At 41.9% G+C, this 24933-nt stretch overlaps 2 protein-coding genes across 3 annotated transcripts; both read right to left on the bottom strand.

The window, feature by feature from the left end:
* Positions 1-496: 496 nt before the first annotated feature.
* FBXO5 (F-box protein 5) lies at positions 497-7929 on the bottom strand. The gene is made up of 5 exons (XM_030499495.1): positions 7900-7929; positions 5264-6000; positions 4852-4942; positions 3559-3720; positions 497-1544 (listed from the first exon to the last, which is right to left on the bottom strand). The coding sequence occupies exons 2-5, from the start codon at positions 5983-5985 to the stop codon at positions 1293-1295; spliced, it is 1227 nt and encodes a 408-aa protein (XP_030355355.1). The 5' UTR covers positions 5986-6000; positions 7900-7929; the 3' UTR covers positions 497-1292.
* Positions 7930-9912: 1983 nt separating this feature from the next.
* MTRF1L (mitochondrial translational release factor 1 like) lies at positions 9913-22489 on the bottom strand. 2 transcript variants are annotated; one of them, XM_030499496.1, is made up of 7 exons: positions 21986-22489; positions 19277-19356; positions 17874-18057; positions 14475-14638; positions 13412-13529; positions 11461-11597; positions 9913-10986 (listed from the first exon to the last, which is right to left on the bottom strand). In XM_030499496.1, the coding sequence occupies exons 1-7, from the start codon at positions 22281-22283 to the stop codon at positions 10774-10776; spliced, it is 1194 nt and encodes a 397-aa protein (XP_030355356.1). In that variant the 5' UTR covers positions 22284-22489; the 3' UTR covers positions 9913-10773. The 2 variants fall into 2 exon arrangements, with proteins under 2 accessions (XP_030355356.1, XP_030355357.1); XM_030499497.1 differs by lacking the exon at positions 21986-22489 and having other exon boundaries at positions 17874-18032; positions 19277-19376.
* Between the last annotated feature and the right edge of the window lie 2444 nt (positions 22490-24933).

Below are 24933 nucleotides of genomic sequence, written 5' to 3'. Positions count from 1 at the left end.
TCAACTGTTTCTACCACTGCTGTCACAAACGGAAAATTAAGAAGTGCAAGAAAAGTTGCCATGCAGTATAGAACATCTGCCCCATTTCTAAGAGCAACATCTACAATGCTACCTTCCCAGTCTGTTATCTACTTACTAATAGGGGAAAAAACCACACCTAAGCCGCAGGCATTTCCAGAAAGTGATCAGCCCTTTCCTTGCTGTGGAATCACAAAGACTTTGCTGACAGTGTGCTAGCTCTGCAGTAGCAGCACAAATTCAGACGATAGAAAATTTTCCATTGAATGCATTGGTTCGGAAACTATCAGCAATTACTGCTAAGAGCCTTTAGCTAAGATGCAGGAATGCAGCATGAGAATGGATTCAGTACATTTTACACAAAACCAGGGTATCTGCTCCTTGTTAATAGATCAATATTTTTAAGCACCGCCTACTGGAAAACTTGAGAAATGAGCATGAAAAGCAATCTTTTAAGATGCTAAATAGGAATTTTAGATTTTGTGGTTGAAAACAGCATTTATTTTTACATTTACAAGACAAATATGAATAATATTTAAAGTAGTATTTACAAATATATACAAATATTAAAAAAATATCTTATTTGGAAAAAACTGGCAAAATATTTTTTTAGCATTATAGCCAAAATACAGTACTTTTTTTTTGAAGTTGGAGTTAGTTCAAGGAAAACCTACAGTTTCTGAATGAAGAAATGAAGGAAGAGCAACCATGTACGATTTAAGTAACATAAAGCATAGGAGAAAATGGCATTATGACCCTTCAGATTTTAAAATTAAGGCAAAGCCTTGGGAAGAGAAACATAAAATCTAGACTCCCTCATAATTTTACGTTAAAAGGCACATCACCCACCTCACTCGACATTCTCACTGTAAATGCTTGTAAGAGGCTTTTGAACAAGAGTAAACATTTAAATAAAACACAGTTTACGCTTCCCCTTCTGCCATTCAAGAATTGCTAGAGTTACACATGGAAGGCTACTTCTCAAAACTATTTCATGTTGTTCAATAGACAAACTGCCAGGTCAATATTTAAAATGTTATTTGAATTCATATCCAGATTATTTTTTTTTCATTTATAGATTCGTAAGAGTTTTTAGAATGGATTTTTGTGATGATTCCTAGGAATTTTAACACAACCATATAGCACAGAGGAATAATAAAATTAACTTAAAAAAAAAAAATACAGACTAGTAGAAAGCATTTTTCTTATTTGGTTTTCTTTGAAGATAACTTCAGACCCTAAAAACCCTGACAATCTGTATTGGGATGGATAGATCACAATCGTTGTAGATTCCGTTTGCTTTTCTTAGTCCCAGGAAGCAGCTCTAGCTTTGAGCTGGATTTCACTGGTCTGCCGCTCATACAGTCACTGGAGCTGTGGTAGCTGCACATGCATTTCGTGCAAAAGTCAAAGCCACAACCTTCACGATTGCACATCGCTCTTTGTAGATAGGAGTCATACTTTGCAGGGGAGCCACAGCGGTGGCAGACTTTAAGGCTTTCAGTGTTTTTCAAGGTCTTGGCAGCCTGTTGGAAAAAGCATATAAAGAAAATCGTGAGTGGAGGGTAAATACAGACCCCAAACATTCCCTGTTGTCATCTAACGTGCCACAAAACATATTGTAACTTCTCCTACTCTAGAAAGATAAATCACAAATTTAACCTAATTCTGGTTATATCAAATTTTGGTGGGAGATTGAACAGGAATAATCAGGCTATAACTGCAGGTACTTTGGACAGGAACAGGGGTAGCCAATTTAGAAGTCTTCAAATTTAAAGGACAGACTAAATGCAAAGCAGTAAGAAACACAGCCCTCCTGAATCCTGCAAACTTCATTCAAAGATGGTGATTCATACGGGAGGAGCACCTCCCGTACGAAGACAGGCTGAGAGAGTTGGGGCTGTTCAGCCTGGAGAAGAGAAGGCTGCGTGGAGACCTCATAGCAGCCTTCCAATATCTGAAGGGGGCCTACAAGGATGCTGGGGAGGCACTCTTCCTTAGGGACTGTAGTGGTAGGACAAGGGGTAATGGGTTCAAACTTAAACAGGGGAAGTTTAGATTAGATACAAGGAAGAAGTTCTTTACAGTGAGGGTGGTGAGGCACTGGAATGGGTTGCCCAGGGAGGTTGTGGATGCTCCATCCCTGGAGGTGTTCAAGGCCAGGTTGGACAGAGCCTTGGGCCACATGGTTTAGGGCAAGGTGTCCCTGTCCATGGCAGGGGGGTTGGAACTAGATGATCTTAAGGTCCTTTCCAACCCTTACGATTCTATGATTCTATGATTTAGTTAACCTTAGTTTAAAAAAAAAGAAAATAAATCTGAATAACATTTAAATAATTAACATTTTTGAAAAGCAAGCAATATGTCCCAAAAATCTCAGCTGTAGTGTACTCAGCTTGAAACACCAAATGGAAGCAATTCCTAGCTCTCTCAAATTAATTAAAATTTTGACACGAAAACAGATCCACTATTCAAAATCATTCAGCATTAGAAAATTATAGACCTTTATATCATTTAACTGTTAAAACTTTATATAACACTTTATATCATTTAACTGTTAAAAGCAAAATGTTTATATAATCTAAATTATGAGTGCTTTTAGACTGCTACTTCAGTGTACAGTTCAACTTTCAGATTCTTAATGCTAGAAAGTGCTATACAGTGGTCTTAGAGCAGCTCAATCATACTTTCCAGTGCTATGATATTGTCTTCTCCTATTGCACCAAACTGCAGAATAAGACTTTTGATCTTGAGTATAAAACCTTTTTCTAGTTAGGAAACTATGTTGCTTATTAATAATCAATGACTTTCAATAAATATTTTCAAGTCCTATGAGACTTGCAATGTAGACCTGCACCTATATGTGGGGGACAAAAATGCTTAAGAAAAATAACACGGTGAAAAGAAACTTAAGGTGTTGGGCCATTTGTTGACAACTCCAAATGTGTGTTACACTAAAACTATGTAATCAAAAAAACACCCAAACATTTTAATGTTAGATAATTAAAGAAAAAACCAAACCAAAACCATGGAATAAACAGGAGAAATATACAGTTGTTTAATTTTAAAAAAATAAGACCTAAAGAACTACTTAGTCTTTGGTCTTTTTTTTCTTTTTTAATTGCCCACCAGCATTGAAGCAAGAAAACTGACAATTTTGCTTATCTGCAAAACATGATTCATTATAAGCCCATGGAAATTGAGAGGAAATTACTAGACTTTTTCATATCTGATCCAGGGCAAAATTTAAGCCAGAATAACCCCAACCAAAGCCCCAAAACATCACTAAGGCATTTTGAGGGTACCTAGGCACCTGGGAAGAAAAAAGAAATGTGTAGAACAACCCAGTGTATCGGTATTCTCCACTTCTGACATAGTCTTAAAATAAGCAAAAGCAAATAAGCAAAATCTGGCAGAAATACTAATAAGAGTTACAAGCACTTCAAATTGGAGATACTACTTTCAGAAACACACTTTACGAGCTGATCGTGTGCCAGATAACATGTGAGAAATTAAAGATGAATGGAAATCACCAGTTACCTCAGAAAACTCCAGCAGCCTGCTGTGATTCTTAGATGCTTTGGATCTGGTGCCTTTTTTGTTCAAGTTGTTTGGTGGGGCTGCTTTCTGAATGGAAGCTAAAGCCGCTCGGTAGAGAACATAATCCCTCGTTGCAGCATGCTCTGGTGCCTTAGTGCCATTCTAATAATAAGAAAAAGAAGAAAATTTGAGAAGAGACCTATCTGATACGGACCCTTTGTTTAATAGAAGCCAACAACTTATTTTTGATCCTTCCTCCTGCCTAGGTTTCCACTAATAAAGCATCATACCAAGTAGTATGCTACTAATTTTACCTTCGCTTTCTGAGCACTGACTATTGCATAGTCTATATGCATAGAACAGACCCCTAGCTCAGAGCATCAAAACCATCGTCTATTACATAATGCAATGTACTACCATATTAACACATCATAATTATTTAGGCAGAGCATTGTAACCTAGTCGCTGAAGTGTTTTAAAGCACAAAGCAATGTTTCTAATTCTTTATGGGGAATAGGGATGCTTGATGCTTTTAGAAGTAAACTCCTCCCACCAATTTTCTAAGTTTGCAGTTCAGGTTAAAAAAAGCATACAACGGCAGGGAGGAAATCAAACGTTATGGGATGAATGTTCAGTGGTGTCCAACTGTTTCACCCCTACAGGCTAGAATCACACTACATAAAAACCTAAGTAGCTGACTACCTTATTCTGTTGCGGATACCAAGACTTGCTTCATTGTATCTCCACCTCTCCAGGAAGAAAAACACCCCTAGTGTTTTAAAAGAGTCCTGCCATGGTGAAGCACAATGCTTAATGTATCTTTCTATTTCATAGAACAAATAGGCATTAGGAACAGCTCACAGTGCAAAAAGCTCAGTTTTCTGCAGCCAACATGTCGCACTTTTTCAGTGTCTCTCTCCCTTCTGCATCAGTGGAGATGCTGAAGCAGCTCAAGTAAGCAAGCCTCTGCCTAGAGCCTCTAAGGCTTGCCTAGTGGGCAGTGCTGGAACTGACCCTCTCCTTCCTGCCTTCCTCTGTAACACAGAACATGTGGAAGCCCTTAAGAATATCTGCATCTCTCCTTGGGTAACCTTCTCTATCAGTCTTCCTTGGGCTCCAAAAACAGCGAAGTGACTAGCAACACTTGAAGCAGGGCATCCTAACAGAACAAACTCAGACACTCCAGTGACAATGTTTTCAGCCTAAGAAACTCTTCTGTGATTTCTCAGGCCTGGGAGGAATCCTGAAATAACTGGTTTAGGCTTGAAGTATCTAACAAACGCGGAAACTTACGGAAAGGTTTTTCACAGCTTTACTATACATTTGGAAAATCCATTTATCTTCTTGTAGAATTTTCTGCCATGTTGTGCTGACTTTGGCGAAACTGCAATGACAATACAAACATATCAGTTACCTCTTAGAAAAGGGAAAAGCTTTTTATTTAATAGTGGGAATAACTATGCTATCTTTTGCTTTCATGTAGAAGATGGGATATGTTCACAGCTGTAATCTATAAATTTGCCTTCTAGGGAAAAGATGCATTCTCCATATATATCATGGCTTACACTGACAGTTCATGTTTTAATATATTACAACATAGTACTAACCACTGAGCATATGTCACAAGCCCCATATCTAAAACATTCTTATGCCACCTGATTAGGTTGTTCCCTTTCCCAAGGAAACAGGAGATCAATATACTTACTTGATTAAATCCATCTCACCAAGATGCCTTAAAATGTTCGCTAATATATGCTTCAGGTCCTTTTGGAAGAGTTCGGCAAGAATGTCTATTTTATCTAATCCCATTTTCTTTCCAATTAGGTTGCAAAGTTCAACCTTTCCCATAAAAACAATTTTGTCTACTGCAGCCCAAGACTTGAGATTTCTTTTACCACTTTTTTTCAAAGTTGAGCAAATCATTTCTTCATAATGGATCACCGGCAACAAAGTTTTCTTTGAAAACTGTGTTTGGTTTTGTTTCTTCATGAGACAATGCTTTGGTGTTGCACAGAGATTCCCAGCCAAAGGTATAATATCCTCATGTTCTATTGCATCAGTGTATTGATTACTTAATATAGAGGAATAACCACTGTCTTCATTAAATTTACTGTTTTCCAGTGCCTCCATTTCATAGATACCTTCATCAAGTCTCTGGGTTACTTGTTTGTTTTCCTTGTTATTTACAGGTCTTCCTTCATCTTCAGGAGTTAGATTTCTGCTGGCCACATGGTACGAGTCACTAAGGAGTATTTTCTGATGCTCTTCAGCACACCTTTTACAAAAGCCCTCCTCATAATTCAAGGGGCAGGATTTTTCCAGTCTTGTTTCCTCCACAGTAGACTTCAGTGGTGCAAAACCAGCATGAAGAGACACACAACCAAAATCACATTTCATTTTGAAAGAGTGGTTAAGGTTTGATTTCATTATCTTGTTTGTATCCTGCAAGAAACAACAAGGACAGTATTACATCACAGCTAAACTGTATCACAAATACTTTTTCTTATAAAGAACCAACTATGCCTTCCTTCTGCATTATGAATTCTAACCTTTTATCTAGGTCGCCCTCCAGTGTCTGAACCACAGACAACTAGTGGCACCAAGGATCTGTAACAGCTACTATGTAAGATCTTCTGAAAACTGGAGCTTTACACTAGGATGAGAAAACTGACCGGGTGATTTACTTTGTCACCTTTCCACCAGTTCATATCACTTCGAGACAGACTGGTGCCTCCATTTCCTGCCCTACATGCAGTGATATACTCAGGACACTTGTGGTCCCTGCAAGGGAGCCCAGTGGTAGAGGGTCCATGAGTGACAGCAGGCCCTGGCAGGGGTATGCCAGGCCAGAGCAGCCTGAAGTTTGCATGCAAGCCCAGAGGCAACGCTGCTGATGCAGCCAGGTATCTGATGAGGCATTTTAAGAGGTGAGGAGGCTGGATGTCACTGGGAAAGCTTGGGTGCTCAGATGCATGCACAAATTACAATGGAAAGCAGCACTCTTTAAACATTGGTCAAAGTGCAACAAAGGTTACTTACAAACATGATTTTAAGCGGGTGAGATGTCAAAAGATATTATAGGGAAACAGATCTTTTCTTGCCATGTTCCTTTCCCCTCCCCCCGAGGTGTGGTGCTATCTATATTAACAATTGCGGGGGGATGGGCGAGGGCTGAAGGGGAGAAGGAAGCCATTGCCGTCGCCTTAAACCAAAGGGGAAAATAATTTTCAACATGCTTTGCAATCTGTAGGGAAAAAAAAATAAGCTGCCCTATGTGAGCGGGTATTTCAAGGGACTTAAGCACTTCCAGCAATTTTGGAAAAAGTATTATAAAAAAGTGTTTCATGAACGTTTCAGAGTTAAAAGTCCCTTCTCCGTACCTTAGTTTGGGGGAAGAAAGGCGCAAATACGCTCATGGCTTTGTACAGTGTGGGCTAGGGGAGAGCTGCAAGCCCTCACTAAGTCTCCTCCTTCCCTTCCCGCCAGCTAGCAGAGAAGCTTTTGGGCTAAAACCCCGCAGAACTGGGAAATGTGTCTCCCCCCATCCCCCACGTTTCGGGGCACCAGGGCCGGCCGCGGCCCCCCGGCGAGCGGGCTCAGCCGCGGGCCCCCCGGGCACTGTCAGGCTGCTCCCGCCCAGCACTCAAGATGGCCCGGGTGGGCTGCAGGTAGACCGGCTCCCAGCCCTGCAGTGCCCGCGGACCCAGCAACCGCACCCTGCGCCTTCGAGGGTCTCCGCTTTCCCCCGCGTCCGAGGATCCCCCCTGAAATGGTGGTGGCGGGACGGGCAGGAGCGCGCCAGGGGATGTCCCCCTCCAGCGGCGTGGCCGGGCGGGAGACAGCGCGGCGCGGCGCCTCCCCACCCGCCGCTGCCCGCCGGCGGGAGCCGCGCTCCCCACCCCAATGCAGACCCGAGCCCCACACGCTACTGGGTGGCGGGACCGGGGCGCTCCGCGGCTTCCCGTGCTCCGCCGTCCCATCCCGTCCCGTCCCATTCATCCATCCATGCATCCCGTCCCGCCGGCGGGATAGCTGCGGGGCAAAGCTGCGGAAGGCAGCAGGGCCGGGCAGCCACAGGGGATCCCCGTGTGCGATCCGCCCGGTGCCCCTCGCAGCGCCGCCAGGACCCCCAGTCCCGCCACCACGTCCGCCAGCAGCCCCCACAGTTCTGGCCACAGAACCCTCAGCGCGGAGCCCCGCTGCCCGGAGCCGACTCTACCGCGGAGCCCTCAGCGCGGAGCCCCGCTGCCCAGAACCGACCCTGCCGCGGAGCCCTCAGCGCGGAGCCCTCAGCGCGGAGCCGCGCCGCCCGCCTCCCCTTGCCCGCGCTCTCCCGCTCACCTGCAGGGCTGTGCGGCCGCGGACAGTGAACGCGCGGTCGCCCTCGCCGGGTACTTTAAACTTTGAATTTGGTATCCAAAATCGCGCCGCCCAATCGGAAGCCGCCGCCGCCGGCGGGCGGCCAATGGGAGGCGGGCAGAAGGCGGGGACCAATCAAAGGAGCCGAGGGCGGAGCCGTCCCGGCTCACATTTTCCCTCCTCGGCTGGCACGGAGAGAGGCGAGTGGTGGGGAGGTGGCGCGCGCGCGATCCGCGGGGCGGGGTTTGCGCGGGGCGGGGCGGAGCGGGGTCTACAGCGTCTCCAGGTTCCCCCTTTCTCCCGTCCCGTTCCCCGAACGGTCTGCCCGGCGCCCTCCTAAAAGAACGACTGACTTCCGCTCTGCGGGATTGGATGGAGTGGGGGGAACACACGCGCCTAAGCGCTGCCTCGCGCCCAGCTACATCTGGGATTTCTTCTCCAAGTGGATGCGACTGGGAACTTCCCCCCATCCTTGCACACTCGGAGTGCACGCTCAGAGTGTGCAGAGCTCCTCCACCGGGAGAGGACTCCTTCAGTCGGGCGGTGGATCCGACGTCTGGGTTCCTCCCCGTGGAAGAACTGTATTGTGCAGTGCGATCGAGGTTATGTGTAGTGGGCAGGAGGGGGAGCGCTGATGGGAGCCAAGGAAGTGGGATACCAATATAGGGATCCCTCCGGTTCTCAAAGTACAACCTCACAGCTCAGGGAGCTTGCATTTGCAGTGAGACAGAAGACCTCAAATTACTTTGGAGCAAGAAAGGGACTTAAAGTCTTCACACAGTAAAACTTGCTGGGACAGGCCAAGGAGGTTCCACTCAAGACAGTGAAGTCTGCCTTGTATGGCACTGTTGCATGCCAGTTTTGGGGTATCTCTGTCAGCATCCTGCCAGAACCAAGACTTTTCTCACATTGATCAGAGGCTGGCAACTAGCAAGGCAACAATGCATTCAGCGTCTGTTCAGGAGCCAGACAAGAACAGGGAGGCTTGGCTGTGGAGCCAGGCAGGATGTAGCCAGCCAGGTCACCAGCCAGAACATCAGGCTGGTGGGAAGGTCCAGGGTGACATAGACCCCAACGCTTAGGTAAGTTTCATGCAGTAGTCGACTGCTTAGACCTGGCTGATGGCCCTTACTTGTCTGGAGGAATATGAAGCTCAAGTTAAAGAGAAGGAATCACAAACTCCATCCATCACTTGGCATTAGATAGCCTGGCTTTAAGCAACGTCAGGAAGACTGTTGCAAGGGCTCTGTAGTCTTCCATTTACAGTACTGATCTGGTAGGAATAAAGACTTCAGTCCTCGTTTCTGCTCCAATCATTACCTAATTATTTTACACACAAAATGTATCGATGTTTATTTTTACTTTCTTACGTGCCAGCTGGGAGTTGTATATCTGCTAGTGAATCTAGACCTACATCTCACACTTAACAACAGGAAATATGTATGCCTCATCTTATATGTAGACAGTCCTAATCTGAAGTTAATATATGCATCTTTAATTAAAAGATTTGGAACTTAATCATAGTTACCATGCAGTATTTCCTAGAAAACAAAGCTGATAAATGTATAAAATGATTCTATGCAGTCTTTTGACATGAAGTGGTTCAAGCTGCACTCTCAAATGTAATAAAGGAAGATAATACACTGATAATAATTGGTTGATTTTTATAGAGGATGTTTAAATAATGCATTTCTATAAGCTATCTGTAGCAAACTTATTTATTCCTATTCTGATTTCTTACACTAGTCTTAATTAGAAGTCTGAAAGTGAACACTCATATATTCATGGTAACATTTTTCTTAGGTTTCAATCTCTTATTTACTGGTATTTATACTTCAAATATCCTCTGTGTGTGTAGGTACAGTACACGATGGGATAATGTGTCATAGAAGCTGCAGGGTTTGTATTGTTTTATGGATTTGAGATTGTCAAATGTAGTGTAAAATAAAGCCTTCTTTACCCACAGCTGTAAACATGTGCGCATGTATCAGCAAATTGGAAAGGCAAAAGTTTTACTTTGTTTTCACAGATCAAATGTTTTAAATAAATAGACAAAACCAGTAAAATGCCATTCATACTGTGTAACATTTAGAAAAATCAATAAACTGGAGAGTCAATCAAAAACATAAAGGAGAAACTGAACTGAAGCCAAATGGAAATACCAGCCAAACAATATTGTCATGATTCTTTTCTCTTTTGACTCAAGAACAGAAACATCCTTTTCAAAATCAATTCATGTAACTTGTCATTCGGCTTCCACAGCTTTGTGTTTTTCTTTTCCTGGAACAAGGGATATTCCTAAACATTCTTTTTTGTGTTTATTAATAAGGGCCAGGTGGTCATGAAAACACAAAGGAGATACACTTTGACTCTCTTTCCCATGCCACGTGTAAGTAATTAACAAATATACAGATTAGTAGTGGTGCCATTTATCACTTTCTTGCAATCAAACAATAGCATTTGTTTTTTTTCCTCTCAAGTAAGCTATTTGACACCGTACTGATGTTTAAACTATTGTTTAAATGAAAACTGGAACTAGAAATAGCTAATTGTTTAATGCGTACCTTTCAAGAGTGGTGTATCAGCATTCTTCCCAGTGGAGAAAGTTAAAAACTGCAGCTACTTCTGGCCCAAACATTTACTTTTTAAGTGGACTGCTTCAGCAATAATGTCTCATCTGAAGGTAATAAAGTCTTTTACTTAGCAAGTAAGAAAACTGTTTATCAGTCATGAGGAAACAAGTTGTAGTGTCTTTCAGGATCTGAAAAGCAGTTGAGTTTTCTGGGTGGTGCGCCAAGAAGCTCCTTTGCAGAAAAAAGTCCACATTTGTTGTAATGGGCTGACAAAGACCAATGTTCACGATATATTTTTTTCATTTTCTGAAATAATTTCCATTAAAGATTCATAATCAGCATATTCTCTCAGACTTTGTATCATTTCATCTAGCTTTTCTTCTCCTAGCATGAAACTCTCAATGTGATGCACTGATCTGCTTATCCTGTGGTCAGTAATACGGTCCTGTGGAAAGTTGTATGTTCTGATCTTCTCTGATCTTCCTTTAGTCCCAATCTGTCAAACAAAAAAAATCAGTTTATCATCATCATTATCTCTTTATAAAAAGGGTGAACTATTGATTAAGCGTTTAAAGCAAAAACTTTGTCTTCCTCCCATACTTAACCAAAACATGTTAGTTACATAGTACTCAGATCAGTTCAGTAGCTGCAGTAACTGTTCTTAAACATGTTAAAGAACAATTTTACGGCATGTTTTTCTAATACTATTCTGGTTCTTCTTGCTGTAATCCAGGTTTTTTTCATTAGATCTCTAGAATTTACATACTACTGAAATTTTAAGTCTAGCTAATAGACAACCTTTACTGCTGAAGTAGAATGTGACATTTTTGCCTCATGTAAGTCTTCCCTGGCCTTGTGTTCCTCTATATTTCCATTTACTATTTGCAGTTCAACACAGGAGTTACCCCAATAACTTATGCTCATAGAGAATTATATCTTCTAATTCTAATTTTCACTCAGTGAAACTCACCTGAATCTTTCGAACACTGTTTCTCTTTTTGGTTTCTTCTTCCAGTTTGGCGTTGTATAGTTTAGCACATAGCATTTGCATAGCCTTCTCTTTGTTTCTAATTTGAGATCTTTCTTGTTGACATTCAGACACGATCCCTGCCAAAAACATCATGATATTTAACACTTAACACATACTTTTGCAATTTCTAGAAGATTTTTATTATGTTTTAATAAGCTGCTTCTTTCTTCAATACATATTTTGGATTGGGAATGTAAAAGTCCAGGCTTATTAACGTTCAATTGATACATTTTCAGAGAGAAGTGCAGGCTGAGTTCTACAGGTGCTTTGACCCATAAGACAAGAAATTTGGACAACAGGTAGATAATGAAATGAAAGATACATGGTGTGACTGACTTACAGAAGACACCTTTAATACTTGCAACTTTTGGCCACAGTTCAAGGAAATTCAGAATTTAAGGAACAATAAAATACATGAGATGAGTATATGGAATATGATCAGAATATACAAATGTGAGCACGATTTTCTTAAAAAAAATGAAGGTGTAGTTTCTCCCCTCAACACATATAATTCAAGTTAAGAGGAGAAGTGAACAGCCTAAGAAAGGAGTAGGGAGAAGAAATACATGCAGAAAACAGCACAAGCTATTTGTTATTTGGATTTATTTTAAGTAACTCTCGTAAGATTATAGTATGCTTTTCTAAGATTGAATAGTATTACTTTATGAAAGACTTGTTTACAAATAACTTCGGTGAAGGTTTATAAAAATAGCTAGGATGAGAGAGATAGAAGAAGTAACAGGACAATTGTAAAGGAAAAGAAATCAAAAGGAATGAGGAAGGGAAAGGTAGAATAGCAAAGAGTCAGAAGATAAAGTGACACAAAGCCCCCTGTGAACAATCTCTAGTGCATAACCACAAAAAAAATGTGCTAAAAAATTTAAGATTTCTGTAACAAATACTAATAACTGCCTTCAGCAAAAAAATAAGATAATTTGCTGGTTTGGGTTTGTTTTGTTTTGTTTGGTTTTGTTTTGGGTTTGTTGTTTTTTTTTCCCCAAACATGCAGGAAATCCAAACTTTTTGAATCTGGAGAAGTTTTTTTGTCTTCAACAGAATTCTATCCTCTCCACTGTTTACCTTCTGCTTTGCTGACATGATGCAACAAGTGTAGAATGGATTAACATCTTCAATAAAAATGAAGAAATCGGTGGCAAAAATCTGGATATGTGAAGATAAAGAGCACTCGAGATTACCCTGCGGTTGTAAAGCCTGACTAATGTTTGTGGCAGAGGAGAGGAAAAGTTAAAAAGCAATGAAAGTCAAGGCAGCTGTTGCAGGTTGCTCAAAAGGAAGTAAAAAGCTTAAGAATGGCAATTAAGAAAAAAAAGATACGATACCTAAAATCAGGTAGTATTTGAAGGTGTATCTTATCCCTCCTATGTTTCCTAACCTGAGCCATGGGGATGGGCTTCCTAATTATGTATGTAATCTATGGGAAAGGAGCCAGCAGACAAATGGAAAATTAACAATTTCTCTACAATGAAAAGCAACATTTTAATATGTAAATAAAGCAATCTCTCTTTCAGAGACTAGTCAGGAGAAGGCAAATCATCAGATTTTAACCTATTTTGTTTCTTCAGTTTCTTTTCCATTATTTGAAAGCATAAATATAACTTTTTTCATAGAAACTGATCTGGACACTTTTAGAGTGTCATGCTCAATGGCAAAATGGACAGCTTACCTACTTAAGTCAGTAATCTTCACTATTACAAATTGGAGCGGGTACACGATGGTTGCATTTAGAGTACTATAAACACACATTAAAACTATATGAAAACTCTGCTCTACTGTTGTCCAGGTTTGAAACTAAACCCATTGTTTCAGAAAAAAAAAATTCTGACAGCAGTTTTGCAATGTAGATCTTGTACTAAGGGAAAAAAAAAAGCACCTGTTGGAATATGAACTATCCGTACAGCACTGTCTGTGGTATTGACGTGCTGGCCTCCAGCTCCAGTAGCTCGCTTTGTTTCTATCCGTAGATCTTTTGGATTAATTTGCAGCTTCATCTGTCATGGGAGATGGAGGGGGAAAAAAAAAGAAAGAAAGAACAAATTTATGTTGTTTCTTTCTAGATAGATGTCAGACAGATAAAGTTGGTTTATTTTATAAGGCACATTCAGGCAAGATGAAACTTCTTAAAGTTTATGAGTGATAGCTAGCTTCCACTTACATTAACAAATCCTTGTAGCCAAATTGGAATGCAACATGATCGAAGCTGGGAAATCAAACAAATAGTAGCCTAAGGCATAGCCATCCCTTATCACTGATTTTCCCCCTCTTCTGAAAGCTCTTCACCCTCTTCCAGAAGAGCTCACCAACATTTGAACTTGACCAGACGGTTTTTAGATAAAATGGAACATATTCCCTTTGCTGGCTCTGGAATGGGTGGTGGTCTCTGGGAGGATAGAGCAAGACAACTCTGGGAGAGAACAGGAAGGAGTAACATCTTTGTTTGCTAGGTCAACATGAAACAAAGATCAACCAAAGCTTTAATTCTTAGCCAGTTGTTTTTAACCAAGCAAACATGGCAAGAATGAGTTATCACCTATACGCTTTGGAAGGGAAAAGTGAGGACACCACAAAAACGGGGAAGAAAAGGTGCTAAAAGAAATCTCCATGATCTCTGTAAACTAAATTAGTCTTGTTACTTTGCAAAAACAGTAAAGCGTGCAAAAAATGCAAGAGACAGAGTGAATTTTCAAGTTACAGTGAAGTAAAACTGCCAGTGACTTTCTTGAGATTATGATTATGAAAAAAACACAGAAATTCTTTATTTCACTCCCTAGACAAAAATAAAAATAAACAAACAAATATGATTTAGCTTAAAATTAACATTTTAAAAAATCATTAAGAGAGAATAACAAGAGAGACAGAAAACACTGGTATCAGCAATATAGCATGTAAAAACATTGCTCATAGTAAAGTCTGTTATACTAAAAGATAAACATTACCTCGGTGGGTTGGGGTAATATTGCAACAGTCATCGTGCTGGTGTGGATGCGTCCTTGTTTTTCTGTCTTTGGTACGCGCTGAACACGATGCACTCCCCCTTCAAATTTCATGTACTTGTAAGCCTCAAGACCTGCTATACTGGCAACAGCATGTCTTAAGCCACCTTAAATACAGAAGAAAACCAGTTGTAAACCTGTAAAAAAAACCTGTTGGTTCTATGCTGTTATATTTCAAACACTGTATTTAGACATCATTGTCATTTGTTTATTAAAATTATTAATTTACCATTTAAATACCTCAGCACACTCTCTGTCTATTTGAGCTGCAGCCACATCTGTGACATTCAGGAGAGTTTAAGTTAGCAGTGACAACAGTGTGCCAGTGGCACTATAGAGCTTCACATGAGATGACCGAGAAACTGGTTCAAAAGACAGGTATTTAGATTATACTGCTTCAAATCAAGTATTACCAACACAGGTTTAATATGAAATTCAGCTAAATCCAATGATAGTTCAACAAACCCTTTACCCTGGCAGACATGGCATAGGTCTGTCAAATATTACCCTGTCAAAGGTTAGCTCTTACTATGTGCTTGCCCCTTTCAAATAGTATGTTCCTCTCTATCCTGAAAGCTCGTGTGCACAGAACAAGGGTTTGAGTTTGCAGCCGTTTATGTGGCATCTCACATCCAGATTGAGACAAAGTCCCATATCTGTGTCTCTGTCTGCCACTACAGCGTCAGAGACAGTGGAGAAACAGTGACACGTGGGTTTGTGCTTTAACATGTGCAGTAAAACATGCTATTTTAGCACAGTGGCATTCCTTGGGGTACACAAAGTCAGTTAAGAGTGGACTGGAACCAATTCTTAATTGCAGCTTTGTTTAACGTTCACCTTGTTCACACATGTCCACATTCAGATTTCAGCCAAATTCTGCAGCTCTCTGAAATGAGGGAGTTTGGTGTTTAAACGGAGGACCTTGCTTTTGCTCATACAGTCCACAAAAATGGAGCGTGGATGGGACACAATAGAGTAGTATCACCAGCAAGTACCCTTAACTCCATTTTTACTCAGCATAGCACAGACAATTTGAATCCAAGGGTTCAAACATGCCTTTCAGTGGCAGTGCCATCTATAGCATCCCTGCCTCCTGATTTATTCCTAGCTCCTCAGTTTTGATAACGTGGTCGTGCAAGTAAGATCAGAAAAAACACGGCAAGAGCCTAATAAAGGCTAAGGCTGACTTTATTTTTCTCTAAATTTACATCCTACCTTCCTGAACATTCATTTCCATGCACAGGCAAGCCCTCAGCTAGCCAAAGAGTTTAAAATAAATATAGCCATTAAAAACCTAGCAGTTTCAAAGAGAAAATATAGCTAGATATATATTAGGTTCATTTATTACCTCCATTTCCCACTTAAGGCATTAAAGAAAATGCCTCTGAGGGTGTGCGCTTTCCATATTTATTTTTTTGGTAACTTCTACACAGTTGGAACAGAAAGGGTTCAAGATATTTGAAAATATCAGTGAGTCCACAATATGGCATAAAGTAAAAAGAAGTGTTAGAAGATGCTTCACCTCTCTCAAAGTTTGCTAAAAATCTCTAATTACATTGTGTTGTCTGAAAAAAAAAAGACTAGTGTTTCTGACAGACTGCATATCCTAACACCCTATCTTTTCTCGTTTCTTCTTCAACATTTCACTAACAAAGGAAAAAAAATGCTGATGATAGTATGAATATAGGTAGAGTTTCACATCCAGTCTGAGCTAGGAGCAGTAAGCTGCACATGGGCCCATCTACTGATCCATACCCACTATGATACATACATTACCTCCACAACAACATGTCAATAAGCAAAATGTGCTGGCTTTACTCATAGCAGCTTCAATAACAGTAAGCCTGCAGATCTGTTAACGCAGACAGACTTAGCAAATCTAGCCTGCTGAGAAACATGGCTAGCAATCTGTCAATCAAAAGCCCAAATCCCTGTCACTGGTTGGGCATGTTTTGGATTGCAGTTTCACAGTTGGCTCAAGATGATTGAACGTCTTGCTGCTGGAAGGAGGTCCTGGTTTTCTCACTGCCACCACTAGCAGCCACATAGTTCTGCCTCCACCCCTTCATGAGCATTTCTCCTCTTGTGCTGAATTACATTAAAACTAATCAGGGGGGGATGGGAGGAAAGAAGGCTGTGGTATTTTTCAGTTGGATTGACTTGGTGATGAGACTGCAGAGATGCATAATCACAAATGCCAATGCAAAGAAGTCAGCAGTAACACAGAGACAGCAGCCTGATCTTCGTGAAACAACTTTATACATTAACTGGATTAAACTAGAATTAACAAACCTGTGTCACTGCCTCAGTTTGTTGTGTAAACCTATCAATCCCCATTTTTGCAAAGACACTGTTCCATGAGAAACAGTGAACCAACTTCACAGCTCGTCATCACCAGAAGATCCAGTTTTTCCAGCTACTTGCATTCAGCCCCATGTTGCTGCTTATCCTATGCTATCTCTAAGGCTCATGAGAACTGAATTAACACATCAACTAGGCAAAAAACTATCCCAGTCACAAAAAGCAAAGCCTTTGCCAGTTTAAGTGAAAGGACATCAAAACAGACAAAAAAAAAAAAAGGACTGCTCAGACAGGCAAGGCAGAGGCAGTGAGACAATAAGGAGAAACATGTCCTTTTGTTGGCATCAAGCTGTTCAACTGATTATCTTTGAAATTTTAGTTGAAACCTTTCATAAATAATCAGATCTCTTATCTCTCCTGTAAGTCTCTACAATTCCTTCACTTTGTTCATTCATCATCCATTACAGATGAGCTACACCCAAACACCCCATTTCCTCATATAAATCTGCAGATGACATTATTCAGATAAATTCAAGGTGTTCTAGATTAAACCTCAAGAATGTTTTATTTATACTCTCTGCCAAGGGATCCATAATAATGTACAGATTTTCAACCTGCCACCAAACTGATCTAGAAACACTAGAAACTCTAAGCAACTCAGTAGAATAGCATATCTAAATAAGAAGTATATGTAATCTGTATTTATAAAAAAAAATAAAGCTAAAACAACATATGTGCATCACTTTCTGAATCTTCTTCTGCCAATCACTTAGCTTCATTTCTACTTTTTGAAACTACTGAAAGACAAATCTTATTTTTTAGCACTTCAGTATTTTAATAGTATTTCTGAAATGGAATTTCTGTATTTTCTCAAACACAGAAGCTGAGGAAAACTGTACTCCGACATTTAAACAATCTTCCACTTCTAAAATAAAATTAGTGCAAGTTAGCTTCCTGTAGTCAGGAAATTCAAGTGTCAAATAAATGAGTGTTTTGACTTAAATTAAAAAGTTACAAGGATTAAGTATTTTCATTACTGACCTATTTCACTGGGAAAGTATTCTAATATTTCAAATCTCCACTTTTTATAAGCAGCATATCGTTGATACATATCAAATATCTCCGAGGTGAACAGCATGGCTTCCTGCCCTCCAACTCCAGCGGTTACTTCCATGACAAGATCACTCTTGTCTGTTTCTTCTGAAGGAATCAAAAGCAACACTATCTGTGAATACAAAAACACCCAGCTAAGACTTTTCTCTGACACTGCTATCCACCACTGAGATAGTAAAAAATGCTGTAATTGATCTAGGCTGCATTCTTCTGCCCTAACTTGCTGGTTGCTGTGAGGACAGGCTTTTCATGCCTCTTGTAGTGAAGAAGGAGCAGTCAAGAAGAGGTGGGGAGGGATGTTCCCTGTGTCTGTTCACAGCTGTTGGAGCTACATCGGTCTCTTTCACGCCCTACAGAACTTTACTGGGCTTTTTACCCATCAGGGGCACTGCACTGTTTGGACACCACAGGATACACACTGATTCTTGCAAGCCAGCTGATTCTCTCCCTTCCCATCAGATTCCCTTTCAACCTGGTCTCCATTGCAGAGCTAAGAGGGTAAGGATGTTCAGGAGGACAGTCCAACAACAACTGAGTTGTATCATTCATTTCTTTATTGAAAAAGAGAGAGCCAGCCTTATCTTGATCTGTAGAAGACACGCTAGAATCAAAAAACTATATCCCAATTTTGCAGGCTGGATCAAAACTCTGGATGATTTGCAAATGCTTTTCAGTCACCTTCCTTTACTAGCACTAAGGTGATGTTTTGTTCCACAGACTTCTCCTTCTTTTGTCAAAATCGTAAGTATTTACAAAAATATGTATAAAGGGACTCTTGCATTGCTGTTGAAGAAATAAAGAATGTGACAATAACAGCTTCTACTTCACCAGTAACATTCTGAGCATGAAACTGTTTACAGAGTATGTAAATATGAAGATCATTATTCTGAAGTTAAACAACATAGATACTATGTAGAAGCTACATAATGTAGCAGTCTAAAGTAGTTACATAGTATTAACCCCTCTTCCCTTTTTTTTTTCCAAAACCACTAGTGTGGGTGATACCACACAAGTCTAATGCTTCCAGTAGGTAAAAAAAGCCAGACATCCATAAAGGTACACTCAGACAAGAAAAACTATAGCACCTACTTATACAGATGTTTTGATTCAAACAATTTCAGGAAGAAGTAGGCACACACTTTCAGGCTGTCTCTATACCATCTGCATTTTTCATTTTCCTTAGATAACAGATGCTAGTTGAGAAGTATTGTTGGCAGGGAGAGGAGGAGAAGAAGAGTTTATCATATATATCTTATTTTGATGAGAAGACAATTTGGCTTTGTTAATTTAAAGAATGGCAAGGAAATAGAGGCTTGTAAAGTGTATCTAACCTGCTGTTTCAGTTCAGCTATCTCTTCTTCATAGGCGGTGATTTCTCTTTCTGCAAGCTTCCGGAAATCTTCGCTCTCATCTGGAATATTTTAGTATGGTTAATTCTCAGACTTGTACCAGTGTCACTGTCAAAAACCTTCTGAAAAATAACTACATGAACAACCTACTCTAAAAAAAAAAAAAAGAAAAAAAGAAAAATAAGAAATCCCCAACAAAACCAAAAAACCCCAAAACCAAAAAAACAAACAAACAAAATACTCAAAACCAAATCCTAAATCCATCCACCCCCCCACCACACTAAACCTGTCAGAAAATGAGGTTAATAATACGATCTGCAACAAAGATACACAGTACATATTAAGAGTATTTCCAGATATTATTCAGGTGTGAGACGCTGGAAAATCTGGAATACAAGAAGTTCCATTTAAACATAAAACAACTCAAAAGCAAAACAAACAAACAAAACCCCACCAAAAAAAAACCCAAATCAAAATACAACACGCAACCCAACAAAAAAGCCCTAACAACTGTTGTGCTGGTGGTCAAATAGCGGCATAGGTTGTTCAAAAATGTTGTGGAGTCTCTGGCCTTGGAGATATTCAAACCCCAACTGGACACAACCCTGAGCAACCTGCTTGAGCAGGGGGCTGGACTGGGTGATCTCCAGAGGTCCCTTCCTACCTCTGCCATTCTGTGATGCTAAGAAATTACTTTCTGTATTTCAGTGTGGTAGCAACAGTGTGATAGGAAAGAGCACAACAGCCCCACAATAGAAACTTCATTAAAAGGACTTTTACCCCTACCATTGTATGTAGTAACTTGAAGATAGTTAGTAGTAATTTAAAGTATTTCATCTCTATAACTTTATTCCAGAGCAGCTGCAAATCGTCCAACACATCACTAAAAACAAAGGTATGGAAAACTCTTGCGTAATAAGAAGAATTTGTAATTTTAAAGTCTTACTTGACTAATCAATACTAACGCTTTACAATTAAGGCTTGTTTTTCTGTAGTACACTTTCGATCTGTTAAAATGTTCTTTTTTTTTTTTTCCTGGTCATTATCAAATATCACACATACTCTAAAAACAAAGATTTTTTTTTTTTTAATCAGTATCTTAAGCAGCCTCTGATCTGCACTGATTCAGCTCACTTTCCCAGAAGAAAAAAATATTACCCCAAAAAGGAGAAAATGGTAGACACAATAGAAAAGGGAGAACTAGGGTGGGTACAGGGACACCTAACTGTACAGTTAGCAGCAAGAGAAGAAAAATAAAGATGCTAGACTCTTTTTTTCTATGTACAGCAAGCTTTTAAGCGCATTCAGTGGAGACAGGAGGTGCGCTCTTGTAAGAAAGCCACACCTTTTCAGCAGTATAACCGCATTTAGTCACTAGCACAATGTTAAATCAAACTTTTTGACTTTACAATTTAGGTTTAATAATGGTAAATTACACCCCCCTGGCCCTTCTGTAAGAAGGAAAGAAAAAAAGATAATCATGCGTAAATTGGTTTCAACATCAAGTATGCTTTACCTACAGCTGGCTAAGAGCACGCACGGTTGACTTACCTAACTGTAACTCTTTAAACACCTAAGCTTGATCATCTCCAATTCTCTATATTTCTTTACAATAACTACTGACTGATCAAGTGCTAGTCATTAAGGCTAACAGAAGGATGGATAAGAATTAAGGAATTACAAATCTATTTGAGTCAAACCAGGTATTGATAATGCAATTATAATGCAGTTAAACAATCTAATACAACAACTAATAGCAGTTGCATTACTTTGAGATGCAAATGTAATATAGGGTCTAAAACCAGTTTAAAACAATATACGGAAATACTTTAAAGGATGAACTACAGAAGTGCTCAAAGTTATTGACTAAGCCCTTGTGACCATTTCACTTTGCTGAAGTTCTAAGCCTGGTTTTGATGGCACTGGCTTCTTCATCAGATTCTGAAAGGAGAAAAAAAATCTTCCATTCCATTTTATTCAGTCAGTTTGGGCCAATGATTGGTTTGTTCAAAGGAGTCATTTCTCCTTTTTCAGTCTGAGGTGGGAGAGAATGAATTGGATAAAAAAAATAAAGAAAAAAATACCATTTGCCTTTAGGCACTCAGTTATTCTTAGTCAGAATAACTGAGTATGGTCAACACTTTTGACCATTCAGTATTTAGCAAAGTAGGGATCTAGGGAACATTTCATGATCTAGTGAGTGCTTACTGATCCTAGAGCACTCCTTTTCTGCATCTGGGTTTCTAACTGCTATCAAACTGAAGTTTGATTCAGGGTAAAAAATACTCACTATTTGGCAACTCTAAGAGCGTGCGGCTGCTAACGCAATACATACAAAGTTAAACCACAGCGTGGGGGCAGCACGAGCTGAGGCTGAGGCCTACCTCCAACTAAAAAAATAATAATAAAAAAGAAGTTTTCTCTGCCGGATTTATCATCATTATTTTACATGACACATGATGGTGTCTGGCTGCTCCTCCTTCAAGCGTCAGCTGGCACGCACCTGCATCCCGGCCTCTACTTGCGGCTTTGGAAGGCACAACGGAGCCGCCCCGGATTCCCCCCGCTGCCCTCCCGCGTTTCACCGCTCTCCCGCCGCCGGGGCGCTCCGCCGGCACGTCCCGCGCCGCGCCTCCCCGCCAATGGCGTCGGCACATGCAAATCGCGCCCCCGCCCCTGGCGGCCCCGCACCTTGCCGCGCCAGCTCCCGCGTCTCGCACAGCTCCTGCTCCTTGTCGCGCAGCCGCCGGACCCGCGCCGCCAGCTCCAGACCCGCACCGCCCGCGCCACGCGCCTCCAGCAGGCGGCGCAAAGCGGGGCCGGCCAACAGCTCCTCTAGGCCCGGCCGGGCGCTCAGGCCGCGGCGCGGCAGCAGCGGGCACGTCCCCGCCGCGCTGCCCCTGCCCGGCGCTGCCCGGCGGCCCTCATGGGGCACGGCAGCGGCCCGGCAGCCCCGCGCCGCCCGGAGAGCTCGCGAGAGCAGGCGCATGATCGGCCGGGGCGGGAGCTCAGGCGTCCTTCCTCCGCCAGCCCTGACCGTGACGGAGACACCCGAACGCGCTCGGCCTGCTCCCTTCCGGGTTTCCGGGAGGTGCCGAAGAGGCTCGGTGCTGACTTCGAGCTCAGTCGGAAGCTATCGGGACTCCGCTGTCGGAAACGGACGAAGGAGTTCGGCTCCCTTCGGTCTCCGGGCTGCGCTGTGAGGGGGAAGCGCTCTGATTGGCCAGCGCTGGCGGAGCGGGATAAGGGGAGGGCCCTCCCAGGGTAACGGGGCTCTAATGCGGTGCTCTGAGTGGGGCACCTGCAGACCCTGGGGGCCCCTACCGGCGCCGGAGCGGGACCTTGGGTGTTTTGTGCTCATTCTAACCACAAAAAGAAGCCCGCAAACCGCTCCACATCCTTCACACCACAAGTTTAAAGCAGCGCTCTTGAGCCCGCGGGAGTGCAGAGGTTTTCACCTGGGGAGGTGGAGCCGCCTCCACCGTCCCAGCACCTCAACCGACGTCTAGGGGTGCTTGCTCAGGCACAAGGGGATGTGGGGAGCTTCAGCTGGCGATTTGGGCATCCAGATTACTCCTACAGGTCTTCTCCTCTCAATCCAGAACAGATTTTCAGAACTAAACGCCCTGAGGAGAAGGAAGCTGCCAATACTGTGGAAGGATACCCCCACAGCAAAAATGAGCAGTCAGAGGAAAATAAATGCATTGTCAGAAGAAGAAAAAAGGGCAATTAAAAGAGACTTTATGTCAGAGAATAGTGCTGAAACTGAAAGGTCCACCTGTTCGGTGAGTACGGTTCTCAGTACAGTGTCTTACACCTAAGTTTTCAATAGGAAGGCAGTGGCAATGTGGTCATGTAGTACATGTGATGCAATGAACATTGTGGCATGATCTTGGAAAATCCCCTCTGATGTGCAGACAGGGTGGCAGAGTAACCTCGTTTAAATCATAGAATCAACTAGGTTGGAAACGACCTTTAAGATCATCAAGTCCAACCATTGCCCCAGGGCTGCCAAGACCATCACTAAAGTGTATCACTGAGGGCCTCATCTACACGGTGTTTGAACACTACCAGGGACGATGATTCCACCACTCCCCTGGGCAGCCTGTTCCAATGCCTGATTATCCTCTCTGTGAAGAAATTTTCCCTAATATCCACTCTAAACCTCCCCTGGGGCAGCTTGAGGCTGTTACCTCTTGCTGTAACACTTGTTACTTGAGAGAAGAGACCAACACCCACCTCACTACAACCTCCTTTCAGGTAGTTGTAGAGAGTGATAAGGTCCTCCCTGAGCCTTCTCTTCTCCAGATTAAACAATCCCAGTTCCCTCAGCCGTTCCTCATAAGACAATATAAAAGTACCCTGAGGATGGCTGTTGTGACTGTGAAAGACTGAAGCAAAGGCTGCATTGAGTACCTCAGCCTTTTCCTTATCCTCAGTCACTAGGTTTCCCCTAGTATCCTGTAGAGGATGGTGGTTCTTCTTGGTCCTCCTTTTATTGCTAATATATTTGAAAAAGTACTTTTTATTATCTCTTATGGCAATGACCAGATTTAGTTCCATCTGTGCTTTCACCTATCTTTCTCTCTACATAACCTAACAACATCCTTGTGCTTTTCATGGGGTGATAGTCCCTTCTTCCACAGGTGATAAATTCTCTTTTTTTTTCTACTGAGTTCTAGCAATATCTCTCAATAGCTCCCTCTTCAGCCAGGCTGGTCTTCCCTGTGGGTTTGATTTTCAGCACATAGGACCGCCTGCTCCTGCGCCTTAAGGATTTAATTCTTGAAGAGTGTCCAGCCTTCCTGGACCTGTTTGTCCTTCAGTAAAGTTTCCCAGGGAATTCTGCCAACCAGCATCCCAAACAGGCCAAAGTCAGCTCTCCAGAAGTCTAAGGTGGAGGTTTTGCTGACCTCCTACCAGGATATCTGCTTGGTTGGCCTTCCCCCTGATCTTCGCCCACAAGCATTCAGCCTTCTCACTCACAACATTGATTTCAAGACAGTCGATGCACTCCCTGACATACAACGCAACCCCACCACCTCTTTTTCCCTGCCTATCCCTTCTGAAGAGCCTGTAGCCATCCATTGCAGCACTTACAATCATGTGAATCATTCCACCACATTTCTGTGATGGCAGTTATGTCATGATTTCCCTGCTGCACAATGGCTTCCAGCTCCTCCTGTTTGTTGCCCATGCTGCAGGCATTGGCATAAATGCATTTAAGTTGCCCTGCGGATCTGAAATTTAACAGTAGCATGTTACCCCATGGCTCATTTTTAGTAAGCCTTATCTCCTTCCCTCTCCAAACCTAATTTAAAGCCCTCTCTATAAGTCCTGCTAGCTCCTGGGCTAGAATCCTTTTCCCCCTTTGGGACAGGTATACCCTATCTGCCATCAGCAGGCCTGGTGCTGTATGGACTGACCCATGGTCAAAAACCCCAAAATTCTGGCGCTGACACCAGTCACGTAGCCAGGAATTAATGAGTGAGATTTTTCTGGTGTAACCATTGTCATTGATTGTGACTGGCAGGAAGGACGAGAACACTACTTGGGCTCCCAAACCCTGAACCAGTCGCCCCAAGGCCCTGAAGTCCATCAATAAGATTCTTGGCCAAACTCAAAACACTTTGAAGAAT

Source organism: Strigops habroptila, chromosome 10 (genome assembly GCF_004027225.2).
Source record: "Strigops habroptila isolate Jane chromosome 10, bStrHab1.2.pri, whole genome shotgun sequence".
NCBI classification, from domain to species: Eukaryota; Metazoa; Chordata; class Aves; order Psittaciformes; family Psittacidae; genus Strigops; species Strigops habroptila.
This window is presented reverse-complemented; position numbering and strand designations above follow the sequence as displayed.